This window comes from Nannospalax galili, unplaced genomic scaffold (genome assembly GCF_000622305.1).
Source record: "Nannospalax galili isolate Female #2095 unplaced genomic scaffold, S.galili_v1.0 scaffold930, whole genome shotgun sequence".
In the NCBI taxonomy this organism is placed as follows: Eukaryota; Metazoa; Chordata; class Mammalia; order Rodentia; family Spalacidae; genus Nannospalax; species Nannospalax galili.
In genome coordinates this window covers 651,561-672,082 of record NW_008329328.1, presented here as the reverse complement: position 1 = coordinate 672,082, position 20,522 = coordinate 651,561, and the positions used below count along the sequence as shown (strand labels likewise).

General features: G+C 38.4%; 1 protein-coding gene across 20 annotated transcripts in view; it reads left to right on the top strand.

Moving 5' to 3' along the window:
• The window catches only part of Mlip (muscular LMNA interacting protein), a 304,318-nt gene that overhangs the window by 139,078 nt on the left and 144,718 nt on the right, over positions 1-20,522 (top strand). For 9 of the 20 annotated variants that reach the window (XM_008836436.1, XM_029565153.1, XM_008836471.1 and 6 more), the window contains 2 exons: positions 3,522-5,072; positions 13,284-13,355. The exons of 5 other annotated variants lie outside the window; for them this stretch is intronic. In XM_008836436.1, coding sequence (XP_008834658.1) covers positions 3,522-5,072; positions 13,284-13,355 — 1,623 coding nt within the window. The remainder of the gene's footprint in view (positions 1-3,521; positions 5,073-13,283; positions 13,356-20,522) is intronic. 6 more of the 20 variants (XM_029565150.1, XM_029565166.1, XM_008836515.1 and 3 more) reach the window with 1 other exon arrangement.

The window sequence follows — 20,522 nt, the reverse complement described above, 5'->3', positions numbered from 1 at the left end:
GCCCAGCATCCACATGGCAGCTAACAACCATCTGTAACTCTAGTTCCAGGGGATCTAGCACCCTTTTCTGATCTCTGTGGGCATTGTGTGCACACAGGTGCATTTACATGCAATATACATATAAAAAAATATAAAATAATAAAATATTTTAAAAACTTATTTATTTATGTTTATTTTAGGGATATGAGTGTTATGCCTGCATGTGTGTAAATGCACCCATGTTGTGTAGTGCCCATGGAATACAGGAGTGTTGAATCCCCTGGAACTGGAGTTATGGACTTGTTGTTAGTTGCTGTGTGGGTGCTGGGATTCAAATTGCACCCACATGACAACTAACAACTGTCTGTAACTCCAGTCCCAGAGGATCCAGCAGCCTCTTCTGTCCTTCGTGGGCATTGCATGACACGGGTACACTTACCTACGGTTTTCTGCAAGAACAGCTAGTGCTCTTAACCACTGAGCCATCTCTCCAGCCTTCAAAAGTGAATATTTTTTATTAAAAACAAGCCCCTTCTCTCTAGAAATTATATAAAATTATGGTGCCTCTCTTCTATGTTAGTGTAGGAATAACACTATGGTGCATTTCCAAATTGTCAGTGAATATACTGCAGATACTTATAAATATACCAACCAGAAAATATAAATAAAATTGTACACAGATCAAAATAAGCTAATAAATATTCTTAGACTTCTCAGTTTCCTCAATATCAATAATCAGCTCTTAAAATACATGATAAAATTCTGAGTAATTATTAGAAAAATATCATTTAATATAGTAAAATGTTTGGGAATTAAAAGTCGAGATATTCTGTATGAAATACAATGAAATTTAATAAAAGCAGATTTGAAAGAAGGATGTAAGTGCTTATTGGATAAACTGTTGTGTGTTCCAACCGTAGCTTTAAAATATATTTTATTCATTATTTTTTTTAAAAAGTCATCATATTAAGGAAGTTGTAGGGAGGCCTTTTTCTCTGAATGACACCTAGAAACTAGGAACACATGGTAATTTGGTAAATAATCAAGATAAATTAACATTTTTTTGCATATATTCAAGCTATTAGGAAACAGCATGACTGAAATATAGTGGGATTCTTGTGGCAGTTGGTAACTTACAAACATCTCTACCAAGCAGGTTTTCTAGATATGTGCAAAGACATGGAGTGCAGCCTTGAAATGGCCCCATTGTTCTTGTGAAAAGAGACTGGTCATGGAAACAACTAGGGAGGACGTTTCATGGTTAACACACTCACATACACATATAGGCACACATGCACATAGATAATACACATGTACACATATGTACAAATACACACATGCACAGACACACATGCACATAGATAACACACATACACACAAATACACATATGCACAGACACACAAAAACACATAGACACATACATAATATTATGTACAAATGTACACAAAGGCACACATATGTGTACACACACACATACATACAAAGCACACACAACATATACATACCCAACATATACAACAGGAACATGCACAACAGACAAATATATACATATACACACATACACACATGCATACATGCACCTACACATATACATACATATATACATGCACACCTATACACATGTATATACATATACACACATGTACACATACACAAATGTGCACATACACAATGAACACATGCATACACATATAGCACATACACAGCATGCATACACACATATACATGTACACACATATACTAAACACATGCATGCACATGCATACACACATGCACATGGATATACACACAGAAATATGTACAGTCATACATGCACACACATGCACATACGCACATACACAGAGACATACACAGACCCAAACACATGCACACACATAATCCCTACATACACACATACACACACATAGGCATAGATATGCACATACACAGACACATACACATAGACACACACATAGAGACATACATACACACACACATAAACACAGAGGTCCTGAATGTATAGTAACTCTGAGAGAATGACTTAACATTAAATACCAACTCAACTACAGATTCCTTAGCATTAAACAAAATGTCACTCTTTTAGTAACAGAAACATTATGTTGCACAGTTAGTGATGTTTAATTTAAATATACTCCCCAACTGTATGAATCAGCTCAATAAACAGTAGCTAAGCAGTATTGTCTCTAAGTAAAACTGCATGGGAATTATTAATTTTTCTCAATTTGATTGAATTCTTCTTGATTTTCAATTATCACTGACTGATATTTTGGACTGTGTGAGTATATTCACATATTATTTATGTGCAAAAGTTCCTTGCTGATCTTCATAGCTATAAAAGGACAATTTTGTGTATATGTGATCAGGAATAAAGAGTTTTGGATGATATATTTGAATTTGTCAATTTTAAATGGTTTTATAGTTCAAAATTACACGGCATATATGCCTTTGCATTTGATGTTATAAATCTTATCAACATTATCTAAACGAAACTTTAAAAAATGTTTTTTACTCTACAAACCAACATTTTGCTAATTTAATTGATGTTTATATACATTTTTCTGCTATACGCTTAATGCTGTGTGTGTGTGTGTATACCTCAACTTCAATTACCATTTTGATTGATTGATATTTCCCAAATTCACTAGGAATGCATATTTGTATTTTTAGTCTGATAGAATATAATCAATAATTTAAAAATCTCTGCTTAAAAATTTAGCATGATTTCAGAATTTGTCTTAAATTCTGGATGACTTTAAATGGTGTGAGACTATGTATAACTCCTATTTCACATGCTTATATAAAATTATAATCTGGTGTGGAATTGGCAGTTGCCTAGTTTCAAGTGGATCATGAAGTACTGCGGCTTCTTTTGATGAGCAAGCCTATTGCTTCCAGCAGGACCCAAAGCGCTGGCTAAACGTCCATTAAGTGTGACTGCTACTGGCTCATTCTGGAAGGTGATTAGGGAAAATAATTTAAAATTCCCTCTCTTTTGGAGTTCCTGTTCACTCTCTCAATTTATTATTCTGTGTTGCTGCTGAATTCTGGGCACTTTTTTCAGGTTCACATTATGTAGGAGTATGCAGTCCAAGTGTTAGAATTTTAAGGAATTGAAATATATTAATTTTTTAGGATTCTAATCATTACCATTACATTATGGTTTATATCCTTATAATGGAAGAAATAGATTTCATTTTTCCAAATTGAAATTTAAAGTGATGTTGACTTAAATCTTTTCAAATCACACAATTCCAAATTAGGACAATTATTTTAAATATTGTCAGCGAATTATTTTCAAAGTGGAAATAGGGAAACAAATTTTGTGTTGGATTAAATGAGATACAAAACTTGACAGTTTATGTCTTATTTCAAATTCAAAGCAATGTCTCATTAGATGCATAATCTCCATTTTTAATGGAGGTTTAAAGTGCCTCATTTCATGTAAACTAATAGAAAAACTGTTTGCACAAGCACACAGCCAAAAGAGTTTGGTCAGTTTCGGAAGTCAGGTACTATTTCAATCTATTTTTCTTTCCTCCAGCTAACTTCTCCCACTACCTCTGAGCAGCTTGCCTGTAAACCACCTGCTTTCTCCTTTGTTTCCACAACTAATCAGAAACTGCCACCGGGCCCAGCTAACTTCAGCCGAGTTTCTGTGCTAGAGGAGTTCTGCACGGGGAGGCTGGACGTCAGTGGGGCGGTGGTAGAAGAAACGGCTGCGTACGTCCACACTGCAGCTCATGATTGTCCTCCTACGTGGAAGGGCGCTTCGACACTGCCATTTTCCCCTTCCACTCAACTGCCAGGTCCTAGTTCCCGGGGTCCAAAAGCAGCTGATCCATCACGTGGCCTGGCTTCTGAAACAGGGAAGACGACGGCTACTCCGCACAGCCTTAGTCACAGGGAAAGTTCGAGAACCAGTCCTTCACCTGCTCCTGCTGCTTCTGTGAAGTCTCCTCCAGCCTCCTACATCCCAGTCCGCATTGTCATGCACGCACTGTCTCCAAGTCCCCAGCCACTCACCTCCTCTCTCCAAGGCTCCCTGTCTGCGCTCTGTGGCCAAACGTCCTCCACGGGAAATCTTTCAAGGTCAGGGGTGAAATCGCCAGTGCCCTCGCGTCTTTCCCTCCTCACTGCTATGCTCAGGTCAAACCCTTCTCACCAAAGACCCCTGTCCCCTGCATCCTGCCCCACCTTCACTCTCAACTCCCTGGCCTCTTCCACTCTCACACTTGATCAGAAAGCAAAGCAAACCCCACCCACACCTAAAAAATCACTCTCAAGTTGCTCCTTGAGATTCGGGTCTCCAGAGCAAGAACCGCAGACTTCTGCGGGGACCCAGCAATCCCGCTGCCTGCCTCACTTTCCTGGGTCTACCCCGCTTTCTCAGGTGCACCCCCTTTCTCCTCCAGCACCCGCCTTGAGCAGCTTTGCTTCTTTGAATGTACAGAAGACAGAGCCAGGAACATTGAAGAGTCCAGTGACTGCCCTGCTACAAGGCAGCGCACTCAGTTCTGCAGATGCTCCTCCTGTCACACCAAGCTCTTCCTCTCTTTGTTCCTCCAAGGACAGACAGGACGGCGCCCTCAGGGGTCCAGAAAAGCCCAAGGATGTGTCCACACACACTTCTGCGCTAGCTGCGACTGCATTACCTCCTGCATCTCCTGTTAGCGAGAGCACTGCAGTTCCTTCTCTGGAGAAGCGTTTCCATCCTTCCCCAGCCCTCTCAAGCCTGATGGATCGATCTAACAGAGCCTGCTCTCAGCAGCATTCAGGCCCGGGGCCGAGCCCTTCTACGGTTCCTTCGGCCGTCTCCAATGCTAGCTCTGCTTCCTTTCCCAGCTTGGGGCTATCCATTCTCCCTTCTGATAACGTGCCCACCCAGGCACGCCAGCCTAGGCCTTCAGCCCTGTATCCAAATAGTGGCAGTGGCACATTTCCATCAAGAATCGGCAAGTCCGAAAGCTCAATATCCAACCACAGCTCACCTGTTTCAGCCCCATCATTTCCTGTCTCTCTAACGAGAACCAAGGAGCCGATTACACCTTGGGCATTGTCAATGCCAACAGGCCCTGAAAATAAGAAACCCAAGGTATTTTTTTTTGCATGTTGCATGTTTATTTTGAAATATGTAAAAATCTTCTTTTGAGGGAAAATTCAATAATTATATTCATCCTCTGATGTGTGACTCCAAGGACATTTTTCCCAGACATTATATGAGTTAGAGCATTGGTCCCAATTACAGAATTAAAAACAGCTACTTGAGATTTTGCAATATGATACGTGCCTGATTACTTAATAAGAAGGACCCTATTAGCGATCAAAACCCCTTGCACTGACAGCATAGATAGCAGATAGGATTAGTATAAAGTACCATAGATCTAGGCTCATGATACAGAAAAATCATTTGAAAATTTTCTCTTTCCTTGCCCATGTTCAGTAATAATGGTTAATTATTTTTTCTATCCTACAAGGTTGATGTTTTTTATTCTTCCCCAAGCTACAGATGAATCAATTTGGACTTTGCTCTATACATGTAGGGCAAAAGGGGAATGGAAATTTCCTTTATATGTGAAAATTGTTTAATTTACTACAAGCACCACAGAAAGAATGAACAAGCTAGGTAAGAAGAAATAGAATTAAGAGAAAAGAAATGCTGGCTTTTAAGTGCTCTGAAGCAATCTGTTGAACGTGGCTGTGAAAACAGCATTCATTCAACCTCAGAGGGAAAGGGCTTGAACAGTGACTTCACAGTCCAGCAGACAGCTCCACACTCTAGGGCATGACAGCTTCCCATCTATTCTCAAAGAACTCAAGAATGGATCCTTTATGCACAGAGCCTGGTAGCTGTTACGTGAACAAAATAAAATTACAAAAGTGCCAATATTAGAAGTAGGTGGGACTTTTCGATTCAACCTACTGAAATTCTGTAGTCCTACAGCTTTGGAGTCCCACAGGGAATTCTTTTAAGTCTGTTATTACCAGAAGATGAAGATAAGGCTACAGAAATAAAACATGTTGGTATTTTTATATAACTTATGAAAAGTCCCATATTCTTTAAATCATCTCTAAATTGCTTATAATGCCCAATAAAATATAAATAGAATGTAAATAGCTGTTATACTGTATTATTTAGGGCATGATAAAAGAGAAAAGTCTGAGCGTGTTAAGCACTGACACTATTTTTTCAAATATTTTAAATCCACCTTTGGTTGCATCTATATGGAAAGTATGGATACAAAGACTGGCTGTATGAGAAAAATATTAACATTTTGTAGTTCATACTAAAAATAAGGTAATTGTTGACTGAGTTCAATATAACAGGAGCATTACTATGGGATGTAGCTAGTGAAGAAATTTATTATAAATGTCAAGGTTGGCAGAAATGTTTAGGATTTGCATTAATGAAGAGGAAAGGAGTTGGCATTTTAAAAATGGGAAACAACCTCACCAAATACACAGGTAACCTGAAAGACTCTGGAAACAGAGAATAGTTTGCTTTATCATTGAACAATAATAATGATGACAAGACCTGCCATTGTCAAATGATTTCTATAAATCAAGTGTGGTACTCAAAATAACTAAAATTAATTAAAATATATGGTTTATTTTATAACCATATGAGGTTAGTAAGGTTGCCAGCCCCATTTTGTATATGCTACATGTTTATAGGTTACATGTCTGGTATAGAGCTGACATTTATAAAAATTTAAGTATACTAATTCTTAAAGTCATGTTCTTTCTTAAACTATGATTTACTAATATGAAGAAGTGACTCTAATTATCAACTTAACCTGACTTTGTAGTAATTATAAAGGAAATCTTTATTATGAAATAATGATCAGAACTTTCAGCTTATAGCTTATTTGGGTCATTAAAATGTATTTTAAGACATTAAATAACTTCATATTTTAAACTTTGAAAGCAAATGAAGTTGATAACATTTAACTTTTCCTATAATTCTCCATTTAAAATCCCTATCGATTTAGGTAAAATGATCTTTTCTTTTTTAACTTTTCAACATGAATGAATGATTATGAAATTTGCATCTTGTATACTAAAAATTGTTGATTTAACCGTTATCGTTTCCGAACTCTGTTGAGTTTTTTTTAAAAAAAAATTTACAATTGGGTCTCCTTGTGTAGCAGGGTGGCCTTGAACTTCTGCTCTTCCTGCTTCAGCCTCCACAGTGCAGGCATGCATCCCCATACCCTGCTCCTGAGAATTCTTTAATGCTTACCAGCTATAAAAAGATACTTAAATTACTCCTCACCCTTTGTGGAAAGTTATTTCTCACCAGCAGCATGTTCAGTGCTTCTGCTTGTGGTTCACTGTGCTTTGTCCATACTTCATCCTGTTGTGGGTGTAGTTGGAGTCAGAGGAGAGTGCGTCCACAAGGCTTCTGATAAATTGCTGAGGACGTACTTTGCTCTGCTCTCTTCCTGGTCTCAATTTTGAAGACTTTCAGCACTAGCTAATTTATTTCTGTTATTTCTGATCCTTAAGTTAAAATTGTCTTATGGCTGTGTATGCTGAAGTTGATGACCATGAAAATAGCAACGAGAATTATTTACCTACCAGAAAAAATATTAATCACTCCTTTGATGGAAAAAGTTTCTTACTACACAAATTCATAACTTCTACAGAAAAGATTCGCTGAGACATATTACTCATTTTCATGTTTAGTTCCTATTTTTCTTAACTATATTGCCTTTCTAGTTTAAAACTAGAATATCAACTCACTATTATTATGAACTATCATTATCAGGAAACTTGGGTATAAAAAATCATTCAAATTGCCAGGAGATGAACTGAAATTGAACCTTGTTTTGAATTTGACTGCTTTGTGTACATTGTTGATTACTTTATAGAATGAGGGGAGGAAATAGGCAGAGGCTCTACAATATCAAATAATTCACATGCTTTCATGAGTTGTTTCTTGCATTGCTTTGCCCAGGGTGGTGCTAATCAAACATTGGGCTCTTTTTGAAGTTGAAGATCTTCAGGTTTATTTCAGTTTCACTCTCTCCCAGATCCCAAAAGGACAGGGGTCCTTGAGCGCAAATGGTCATCAAGTGGAAACAGAAATATTTGAAGGAAATTAGTTCAAAGTCTGGGCCTTACTATCCTTTGATATTAAAATAAAACATAAAAGCCAGAGTATGCTGAGCTAAATTCAGATATAAATCATGTACAATGTTCCTTTTTCACTGGGAGAATTGCATCACATTAGTATGATATAACTGATATGTTAATTTCAGATGTAGCTTTAAAATATTTTGTTTTGTAATCACAATCATGAACCTGGAAAGCTTGAACATCTATCTCCCTGAATATTGCTGAGGGCCAATATTTGTATTATCTGAGATAGTTTTCTCCTCTGGGAAAGAAGGGGAATACAAAATTCACCCAAAGTCTTGTTTTTGAGTTCCCAGTATATTTGGTCTTCATTTATGAACTAGTTTAATTTTGTTTCTCCAAGTGAGTTATCATGATATAGAAATTGGAGTGATCGCTACATCAGAATCTCATACTCACTAAAGATGGTCTCAAATCTCTTCCAAATGAGTGCTTCTGTGGTCTGGCTTAAAGCTATTTGAACTCATATCTTGTTTATAGAATCAGTTGGGAGCTTTTGTTACTTCATGAGATTTCGTAGCCAGGGTTCTACTAAACTCATTCCTTTAAGGCACTGAAACATCTCTAATTATGTTATATTGGAAGTTTAGTATAGCAGGAAGTATGTGACTTTCTCCATTTTTATAAAACCAAATATAATTTGGGAAATAAGCAATAGGAAATATATCTCTGTGAGCTAAAAAAAAAATAAATCTGGGTCAATGGCTCAATAAATATGCATTGAGTATTGAATATGTAATTCTTACAGATGTAAACAGCACAATGAATAAAACATGTAAAAATGCCTTCTCAAAGAAAGTTTATATACATTGGTGGGAGAGAAACAATCATTAAATTTTCCAAATTTAAAGTCAATTATCTTGTTAGATGGTCAAGAGTGGTATGGCAAAAAATATAGCCCACTAAGGACAACAGGACATGAAACATTGTCACAAATTTATATTGGATGGCTAGAGGTACTATGAGGTATAATGCAGGAGTTGATTTTTTAAGGGGGCGTAAGGAGGAAAAAGCCCCAAGGCCTGAATGCTTGATTGATATGGGGCATGAAGTGAGGAAGGGGATGCTGAGCTGGTCAAAGGGAGAGGAGCCGGAAGTCAGATTCCACTCACTCAAGTCACTGGTATTTCTTTTACGGTTTATAATGGCTTTCAACCTGTTGCTAATCTGAGGTACTTCTATTTACCTGAAAGTATAAACGTAAATCAAAATCCTTTATTCTCAAGCCATCTAAACTAGATTATTCTTGAGAGCTTGTGGGCCTTTTATTACTGGATTCTGTTGTGGAACTGTAGGCATTGACTACGGAAAGTAAGGTAGCGATGGGAAAATGTTTTCTGAAGGGCCAGGATGTGTTCTTGTTATCATCATGAACATTATAGTCAGCATTTATATGGCAGGAACTAACAATGCCGATATAGGATTAGTCCTGGCAAAGAATTATGCAGTCTATTTTTTTTTTTCTAAGCCTACAGGTCGCCCTCTACTGTATAGAATATATTTAGGAAATATTTGTTGAATCTTAACTCAAAATACAGATTACAAATTGCAGCTCTACAATGGATGTCATTGCCAGCTTCAGAAAGCCACTTAGGGCCGGTCATTTCTACTGTCTATGAATAGGTGATGATAATTATTTAAAAATTATTATAGATAAAGCTGGGAATGGTGGTGTGTGGTCGCCGGCTGTGGCTGCTCTCCTCCGGCTATGGCCGCTCTCCTGCTCTCTTAGTTCCTTTGATCAGTCGTCTGGTCCAGACCCCAGGGCTGGTGAGGAGTCTGCACCAGCGTCGCCGCATTCAGGCATAGGAGACCAGGTTCAGTGACACAGATCTGCTTTATTGCCAGAAAGTACGGGCTTATATAAGGGTAATAGTCTAATCACAACACAGCATATGGGATTCCTTATTAGTATGACAGACTAGTATCCTATTACACTCTAGCGGGCCAGATGCCCTATTAGAAGCAATGCATTCCATCATGATAGGTATGTAAGGCAAAAGGCAAAAATCAGTCACAAGATTTTCCACAACAGTGGCGCACACCTCCCTTTAATCGGGAGGCAGAGGCAGGCTGATCTCTGTGTGTTCAAGGCCAGCCTGGTCTACATAGCTATTTTCAGATCAGCTGGGGCTACAAGGAGACCCTGTTTCAAAAGACCAAAAAAGATTATTATAATTGTGTATGCATGTGTGTATGATGTGTGCGTGTGTGTGTGTGTTGCACACATATGACAGTCAAAAGACAACTTCTTTGAGTCTATTTTCTCTTTCTACCCAGTATGTGGGTTCCAGGGATGTGATCAAACAGAATTGCATGTCAAGCACTTTTCCCACTGAGCCAGCTTTGGCTCTGCTCATGGTGATTCTTGTAATGCTATTTAGTTTACACCAAAGAAAGAAACCAGTCAACTTGACCTAGCCTCTGGAAGCTTGGGATGAGAAGACAGATGTTCCAAATCAAAATTAAAAACGCCATGTTTGAATCCAACAGCATTGCCAAGAAAATTCAGAGAAAAGACAGTGGATCTGAAAAGTATCTTTGAGGGCGATAAGCATGGTTCTCAGGCTGAAAGGACGAGGCCATGTCTTAGAGTACCACTGAATATCATCCAGTAGCTATTTGTTGGTACTTTGAATGAATGTGTTGGCTGACTTCTGTAACCAGGAGGAGTTATAGGATATGCTAGTTTCTAGCACACTGAGAGAACCTTGTAGCAAGAGTTTCCTGTCATCACTCTCTTGAATAATGATAAAAACGACACACTTTGGGGGCTGGAGAGATGGCTCAGTGGTTAAAAGCACTGGTTGCTCCTGCAGAGGGCTTGGGTTCAATTCCCAGCACCCACATTACAGCTAACAACTGTCTGCAACTCCACTTCCAGGAGTAAGATGTTCTCTTTTGGCCTCCATAGGCATTGCATTACATGGGTGCACTTACACTCATACAGGCAATACACTTATATGCATAAAATAATAATAATAAATAAAACATTTAAAAGAATGACACATTTAACAAAAGTGGTTCATCAGATAATATAAACTTTCTTATCTTGGGCCTGAGAAATGGCTCAGCAGTTCAGAGCACTGAACACTCTTGCAGAAGACCTGGGTTCGAATCCTAGCACCTACATGGTGATTAACAACCCTCTGTAACTCCAGTTCCAGGGGATCTCACATCCTCTTCTGACTGCTGCAGCACTGAACGACATGGGTGCACCTACCTACATTCAAACAGTGCACTCATACACATAAAAATAGTAAAATATTTTAGAAAATAAAATTTATCATCTTCATGGTTTACAGTGAGACTCTTATGAAGCTGAAATTAGAGATCATACTCAAAGTCTAGAACATGTCGTGTGAGCTCTGCTTTTCCTTATGAATCTTTGGCTTCAGGGTTTCTGTAAATGGGTCTAATTTTCCCTGTTACTGATGAAGAAATGACTTTGTATTTTAAATCCTCACCCAGATACATTGTTAGTCTAGAGGTGACAGCACTGAGGATCAGTGCAGGATCAAACAATAGGGATGGAAGGGACCTTGTGTATCCTACTTGGCCAAGAAGGAGTACAGGACCCAGAAAAGCTAGGGCTTGCAGAAGGTTACAAAGCTGCTTATCATGGCAAAGTGGCTTTGAGGGTGCGAAAGTAGCAAATAAGCAGAATTTATTCCCTGATGATCAAAGTGCGTAGCTTCAGAGATCTTGTGTGTTTTGTTGAGTGGGCTTGCATATTTGCATGAGAGTGCAGATATGTGTATAAGTATGTGTGAGTTTATGTGTGCATTTAAATGTGTGTTTGTGTGTGAGTATATGTAAGTGAGGATTATGGCTGACACGCTAAGGTGGCCTTCTGTGTCATTTTCTGACATCCGACCTTGGGTTGCTAATTTCATGGTATCTAACACAGTAAAGAGAAGGAAAAGAAAAGCAGCAGGAAGAGAAGGGTCTGTGCCGTCAGCCAGACGCTGCTGCTCTTCCTTGGGGTCTGGCATAGACATTTTATTCTCCTGCTTCTTCCCTGGAAAATGGCCATCCCAGCCACTAAGCTTCATCAGACCCATTTAACAAAATTTACTTTGATTACCTCCATGCAATCCAATGTTTAATTTTGATATCCCCAGTCTTCAACGGTTAACCCTTTGGTTTGCATTTCAAGGAATTGAGGCAGCTTGGAGTCCTCTCTGTTCCTGTTCCCTGCTGACTCTGAGCCACTGGGGAAGCTGCCTCAAACAGGCCGTTGGTGTGATAGGAGCCCTGAACTTAGCCAGTCAGCTTGAGATCAGAATGATATCCAAACCTGGACCTTTGATTTTACATTTTATCCCAGTTCCTACAACTTCCTTATGCTCACCTCTCTCTCTCCAAGCAGCTCACAAAACTCTAAGTTTGACTCAAAACTCAGGATGTCTTCTGTTAACCTTGTTAATTCAACTAAATTAAAAAGGACAACCATTAATGATAAGAAAAATGAGTTTAGGATCAGGAGCTTGGGCTTCTTTTTCCACTACAGTGTTAAATTTTTGACACTGCTTCTATTAAGGTTATAGAGTGTGTTGCTGCTTGTTAAAACTGCTGTTAGCCAGGTTTGGGGTGCATAATTCTACCACTTGAGAGCCTGAAGCAGGACTGAAGTCTGGGGTGCATATTTGTTCAAGGATGCCTTGGGTTGTATAGAGAGATCTTGTCTCAAAAAGATTCAAACAATAACAACCTGAAATTGATGCTAAATTGTATGAATTCTAATCTTTGTTTTATGAACGATGCAAAAATGTATCAATAGCTCAATTAAATTTATTGATCTATTTGTTAACAATGGCAATATAAAAAGAAAAATAGTCTATCGAGAACCCAACAGAAAGAATGCAGCTAGTGAGAAATTTATATTCAACTTTGTCGAAATAGATGTTTTAAGTCATAAATCTGAATAGTGTATAATTGCCTGCTATCTGTAGGCTAATATGTCATTGTGGTATTTATTGGCTTATCAGTCTAACAAAATATTAACCCAATGAACTAATGTTTTTGTCAGAAACAAGTTGTTGAAGCATGATAACCCTTTGCGTCCTCTGCTAATGTGTCACGCAGCTTGGCAGAGGTGCCTAAAGTCATGTTATATGCTTCCATTTGATCTCCACTCTCACTTTCTGGTTATCCATTCTAGCCATACAAGACCAAGTCAAGCTACAAGGCTTTTGCAGCAATTCCTACAAACACATTGCTTTTGGAACAGAAGGTCAGTGATGGCTGAACATAGAGGGATTTTATGTTTTGAACATCAATTTGTTACACTTGTGACATTTCCATTGGGAAGATTTATGCTTTCACATTCCTTTGCTAAAATGAAAGCTTTTAATTTAAGATGTGGTGATGAAAGCATCTTGCTTAGCACAATGGTAGACGTCATTGATTGGTCACTAGAGATTGGATACCAGCTTAGAGGTATCTGTTCTACTGTCCAGCAGACTTGGAAGCCTGAGTCGACTTCAATACACCCTCTCTCTCTTTTGGAATTTAAAGCTTTGTATTTAAGAAATTCTGCCTCTGTTTATATTACTCAAAGTCAAGGTGAAATGGGATTATGCACACAACTGGCCACCTTGGTTGTTGACTGGTTAAGACTGATTAATATTGCCTTCCACTACCATTGTGTGGGTACAACGCTTAAGTGTCCATGTTAGCACCACAGATCCACCACCACCTGTCCCTGTTCATCCACTCTTGCCGAACACTGGTCCTGTCTGCTGTCCACAGCAGGTCGATGGGGATCACTAATGACTGAACTGCTTTCACAGGTGTCTAGATGATTCTTGCTTTGCTGTTAGACATAATTAATTTTAAAATTATAGGATACTACTTCATTAGGTAAGTTCAGTAAATCCATTACACATTGTACAAATGAAAATCTTATGAAGGATTCATATCAGAATCAAAATGAAGCTGACTACAAAAGTATTGGAAATTATAGATTTCACATATTATTTTATGGTTATTTATATAGGATATTTAGCTTTTATTGCATTAAGCCTATTTTTTCCCTAGTTAATTATAGTGTTTCAAATATCTTTGCTATCATCTGTCAAATACTGTTTGTCATCCAGGAGGTATTTTGATGACAGGTTTATAAATCTGCATTTTTGCTCTTTTAGCATGGAGTAGAGAATAAAACCTTTGTATGATTTCATGTCTACAAAGTGGGAAATGAGTAGGCAATGCTATGCAGCAGACAGGTGAACATCCAGTGGGTAATACTTCTTAGAGTATGTGTCTGACAATAATTTCAAATAATCCAGATGTGATCTGAAATCTATATGTTCAAATGCATTGGCCTGTAAGGTCACCTGGTGAGATACCAGGAAGTTTCTAGCTCCTTTCCTGAATTTCTACCTTTCTAGCTTGTGGAAAGCTGATGTAGGACTAATGTATGAGTATGTGGCAAGTAGCTCTTTCTCATGTCTAGCAGCATCACAGTGAGTCTCGGTGGCAGTGTTTCCTGGCCGCAGACCTGCTGATTCCAGGTGGCACTTCTGGAATGTGGTTACATCTGCCCTCGTAGATCCTCTGTCCCACCCAACACAGGCTCCCCCAGAGTGTTAGGTGCTGTGTGCTGCTCTGTTCACTTTCTATGTAGAAAAATAACATTTCGGTCTCCTGAAAGTCTGTGAGATAAGGCTGGTGTCAGTATTTCCTCTAGAATCTCTGACAACTGGCCTTCTTTTCTACTGTTTCCTTATAGAGGTTAAAATCTGTCCAGTCATTAAAAATGAGAAGTCATTGGTTTAACTTCCAGTTCCATCAAATCCATTTCTCAGTGAGTAAGGGGATAGTGATACCTATTTAATTTCTGTAGTTCATATGGCACAGGTTTGGTGTTTTTAATTTTAAATGTAATATTATATAGAAAAATTACTGTTTTTATCATAGTACAATGGAATCTAAATATTATGATGGAGCAGTGGATTATTGTATTAACATTAGCTTAGTCTTCGGGCCAAGGTAAATTGTTCTAGACCAGAAATATTTGAGCTACCAAAGACACTAAATGTAATTTGATTGTTCGACATATATTTATTGGGTTTTCCTTACTATATGCTTTTCATCAGAAGCGTACTTTTAAAGATATTTTGTAAAGAATTTATTTGCTTTCCTCTCTCCTCCCCTCCCTTCTTTCCTCCTTTACTTTCTTTTCTCCTTCCCTCTTTTCAGAACTGACAATTAAACCCAGGGCCTTGCACACCAGGCCCACGCTCTACCTATGCACACCAGGCCTGTGCTCTACCTACGTACACTAGGCATGCACTCTACCACTGAGTTATAGGCCAAGTCTTCTAAAAATTTATGTAAAGTTCATTTTCATTTTTAACAACATTTAAAATTGATTTTATATTTTTATCAGTGTTATAGATTTTAAGAAGTTAATTTGATTGTTTAGTGCTTTGAACCCAACTGTTTGTAGAGCGGATCATCATAAATCACTGAAACGAAAGGGATTTACTTCTTTTTAAAAAATTTTTGTTTATTTGTTATTTTTATTTTATGTGTATGCATGTATTGCCTGTAGGTAGGTAAGTGCACCTGTGACATGCAATGCCCACGGAGGACAGAAGAGGCTGTCGGATCCCCTGGGACTGGAGTTACAGACAGTTGTTAGCTGCCATGTGGGTGCTGGGATTTGAACCTGGGTCTTCTGCAAGAACAGTCAGTGTTCTTAACTGCTGAGCCGTCTCTCCAGCTCAAAATTAATTTTGAATTAAATGGAAATCTTAGAATACTCACTCCAGAAGCTAATTTAATTTGGGAAGAAATATTTTTGGAATAAAAAAATATAATATTTGTTTTAATTCTCTGAAAATTTCATGCATGCATACACTGTGTTTTATCTCATTCACCCTCACTCTTCCCCCAACTCCTCTCAGACCCACCCCCACCATTTCTATTGTTAAAAAATAATCTGCTGAGTCCAATTTGTGCTGCTTATTGTTGTGGGCCATCCATTGAACACGGTCACCTCAGCAGGGCCCACGCCCTTACAGAGAACTGATTCTTTCCTCCTCCAGGACAGACCAGCTGTCAATAGCTCCTCAGATAGGGTCGGGGGCTGATGAGACCCTTTCCCTCCATGCTAGAATGTTGACTGGCTTGTGCAGGCAACCCAGCTACTGTGAGTTTATGGGTACAGTGATCCTGGCATGTCCAGAAGACACTTGTTCCAATCCTTCCTGACCTCTGACTCTTACAATCTTTCCACTGTCTGTTCTACACTAGTCCCGAAGCCTTGGAAAGAGGAGGATGATACAGATACTGCATTTGTGGCTAAGCAGTCTACAGACACCTCCTCTCTGTACTTTGACCAACTATGAGTTTCTGTATAAACCACCATCTACTGTAAAGAAACCTCTCTGACGAGGTTTGAGAGCTTCACTGATCTGTGGATATTGTACAGAGAGAGGAATTTAGAAAGAGGTTTGATGCTGTGTCCATTTTGCACTATGATCATAGTAGGCTCACCTCTGAGGCACATGAGCTATCCAACCATGCGTTCTAGGTCAGATTTATAGTACCAGGCTTGTGTTTCCTCCTGTGGATCAGGGCCCTAAATTCAATTATAGAGAGATTGGCTACCCCTATGACATTTGTGCCACTGTTACTCCCATACTCATTATTGTAGCTCACAGAGTACACAGCTGGAACAGACTGTTGATGACCTTTTCTCTACCTACCTAGCACCTTCCAGTACTGTGAATGCTCGAAGGGAAGAAGTTTCCTGGTCAGTACCAACTTGATATCTCCATGTCCTATGACCAAAGTATGTGGTATCTTTAGCAGTAAGGTCTTAAACTCACTTCCTGGTGGGCAACCAAGAGCAGTGACAATAACCTATACAGTTTTGGGGAGTCTCTGGGACACCCTGACCAACAACTAGAGGGAAGATATCCTCTCACACCTGGCATCTGGCACTGGACTGAAACCTGTGGCTTATAGAAGGAACAGGATCCTCTGTGTAGGATAACTCCAATTAAACTTCTTTATAAGATATATAGGAAGCAGAGGCTGGAGAGATGACTCAGCAGTTAAGAGAACTGACTGCTCTTGAAGAGGACCAGGGTTTGTTTCCTAGCACCCACATGGCAACTAACAACTGTCTGTTAGTCCAGTTCCAGAGGACTTAATGCCCTCTTCTGACCTCCGCAGGGCATGCCATTGACACAGGGGCACTTACATACGTGAAGGCAATACACTCACACACATAAAATTGAATAAACAAAACCTAAAAAATAAATATAGGGAGCTTATAAAATGGAATACTTTTAATCACCGAAGATTGTCTCGATTCAGGTAAATGGAAGGACAATGTTGGAGAATCATTGCAGTTCTTGGTTAGGAGTCATGCTGTGGGTTGTGAGGATGAACTCACATATAGATTTCAGGTCTTATATATTTTATTAATTAAGCATCTCTGAAGGCATGTTCTATCCACAGAAAAGATTGTGTGTTTACAGTATTGTACAATTAACAAGTACAACTATTTTGGAAAAATAATAGCATTTTTAGAAACAAGATTTTCTGCAAATTAGAACTCGATCACTTGGTGATGAGATGTTAAGCTATCAGTAAATCACCCAGTTGGCTTCTGCTCTATTATCTCTGTATGAAGCTCATCATTTTCAAGAGTATATTTTGTTGGCAGGTGGACAAGGTTTCTAGTACTTCTGCACTGTTACTTGTCTACATGAAAACTGAAATGTATACCTTACTCCATGTTTTCTCATTTTTCCCTGTGAACATTTATGAAGGAAGTATTTTTAACACAAGCTGTAACCATAGATTTATAGGAAGAGATCAATGTGAGACATCATATTTTAAGGAGTTAACTTCAGGGTCCCTGGCATAAGCTTCTCCCAATAACTGTTTTCTCCCAGCATGACATGAGACTAGAATACAAATGTTTATAACATTATCAGATCAACATGTGTATATCAGCCACTACAGATTACAGTGTATTTGATTATGCATGAGGTCTACAGATGAAATAACTTTGTTACAGATTATTACTTTAATCATAATATGGGTAATGTCTATTTCAGAAAAAGTGATTGCTGTAATTTTTCTTATCATTCAAATCTGATAGCAATAAGGAAAACTTTAAAATTAAATTGTGGGCACGTACTAAATAATACCCCAAGTTAATTAATGATTATTTTTACTATGAATTGTTTTAAGGAAAGGAAAAGAGAACTGTCTATATGAAGTAAAATAATACACATTTGATTGTATTATAAGTGTTTAATATTTTTCCCTGAAAAAAAATTTTTTTCTTTGTAGGTGGCTTGATTTCCTTTTTAAAATTTTTATTATTTATTTGTTTTTATTTTATGTACATGTATGTAAGTGTACTCATGCCATGCAGTGCCCACGGAGGACAGAAGAGGGTATCGGATCCCCTGGATTTGGAGTTACAGACTGTTGTTAGCCATCATTGGGTGCTGGAATTCAATCCCGGGTCTTCTGCAAGAGCAACCAGTGCTCTTAACCCCTGAGCCATCTCTCCAGCCCTATAGGTTTTCTATTCCTGACCTTCTAAGTATTCATAACGACAGTGTATGTAGTGTTAGGTACAATTTTCCCAATAAATGCCATTACTATCTGCCATTTTAAAGATAACATTTAACTCATATGCATCTGTGTCTTCAACAGAGCTCAAGAGCAGTTCAATTTTATATAAATGAAGAAAAAATATAAGAATAGTCATTGAACTTTCAGTTAAGGGAAATTTTTTTTATCATGGAAGAAGGAAGAGAAAGGATAGTATTGTGAAGTTCATAATGGTGTAAAGCTAGAAAAATAGAGATTTGGCTTCTCAGCTATCAAATCCATTTACCCTAAATTTTTTATTCAAATTTTAAAGCGTGAATAGCTAACTGCGATCTGATTAGGTATATATGATCACATTTAGAGCTCTCTGTTCTAACATAAAAAAACCCTGGTTGCTAATTTAGCACATGATGTCACCCAGCTTGTGACATCACTAGCCAGGAGCCAGGAGGGCCCCCAGTCTCTGCAGCCATGAAATACAGTACTCAGATCTTTGCTAGCTGTTGCTTGTTGGCCACATCTACATTTCCTTTACAGCACTTGTATATCCCACTGAACAAATAATAATTGTTGGCTTCTTTCTGTACTATGAACACAAACATTTCTAGGTAACATTATTATGTTAAATGGTCACTGAGTAAATGCATTTAGTTTGGGCTCGGTTGTCTCATAAGTCACGATTTTACTCATAGCACTTTATAAATAAGAAGACTAGTGTATGAAATTTGAAATAGTAATAATAATTATTTAGGACAGAGTAGGTCCCATCAATCATGCTTTCACTGAAGGGTTACAAAAGGCCTTGGCCTAGAAGGGAAGGTGTTTGCGATTTGGTGACTTTTAGTAGCTTACAATGCAATTGCAGTAGCTACTGTATTTTGGAAACCTCAAGGGTGTGAGGAATGCTTTAGTATCTTCTCAAGTCAGGGAAGAATCTTATGTTCAAAGAGGCCCCATTAACTCCCCTTACACAGCAGGGCTAGGCTAGGCTGTAGCTAAATTGGAGCTCAGACAAGATCCAGTCATCTTAAGGCTTGTCCCACTCATTTCCCAGCAATGACAGCAGACATCTAAATTGAAATACTGGGTAAGAGAAAATGATTTTGGATCCCTCTCTATCAGTAGTTTTCTTCCATTAGTCACTAAAATGTATTTATATCTCCATAAAATGAAAGTGACAACATATTTTCTTTTTATGAGATTGGAAAGAACTGAGCTTTAAGAAGACTTTAAAAAGCTAGGGGCCACGAACAGCTCAGTTCTTGAGTTGCTGAGGGAGAGGAAGAAAATTACAGAGAATGACTGGAAATAAAGACCAGCCTTCAGATGCCTTTAGTGAAATGGAAGAAAACGATGTGTTCTCCTGCCATTGAGTCGTGCCGGACTGGGTTTGAAACTGGTGGCAAGCTTGTAAAGTCAAACAAAACAACCGCAACAGGAAGAAAACACAGTGACCTTTTGTGTGGGAAGAATAGGCATTTCATCCTCCAAATCTCTTAGAACTGAAACACCATATCAGAGCTCCTCAGATCTTGAAATTTTAAACCTATCATATGAAAGGAATCTACTTTGAATATTCCTATATCTTTAAAGAAACTGTGTTTTTATTTATCTGCATGTTCTTTTTACTTGGAATGTACCTTTTTCTTGAAAAATTTTTCTACTTGAGAACCAAATGCTTGGGGCTGGGTAAGTGGTTCTGTGGTAAAGTACTCTGTACAAGCATAAGGATCTGAGTCCAGATCCCCAGCACCCACGTAAAAAGTTGGGCATGGCAGTGCACACCTGCAGTCCCAGTGCTGGGAGGCAC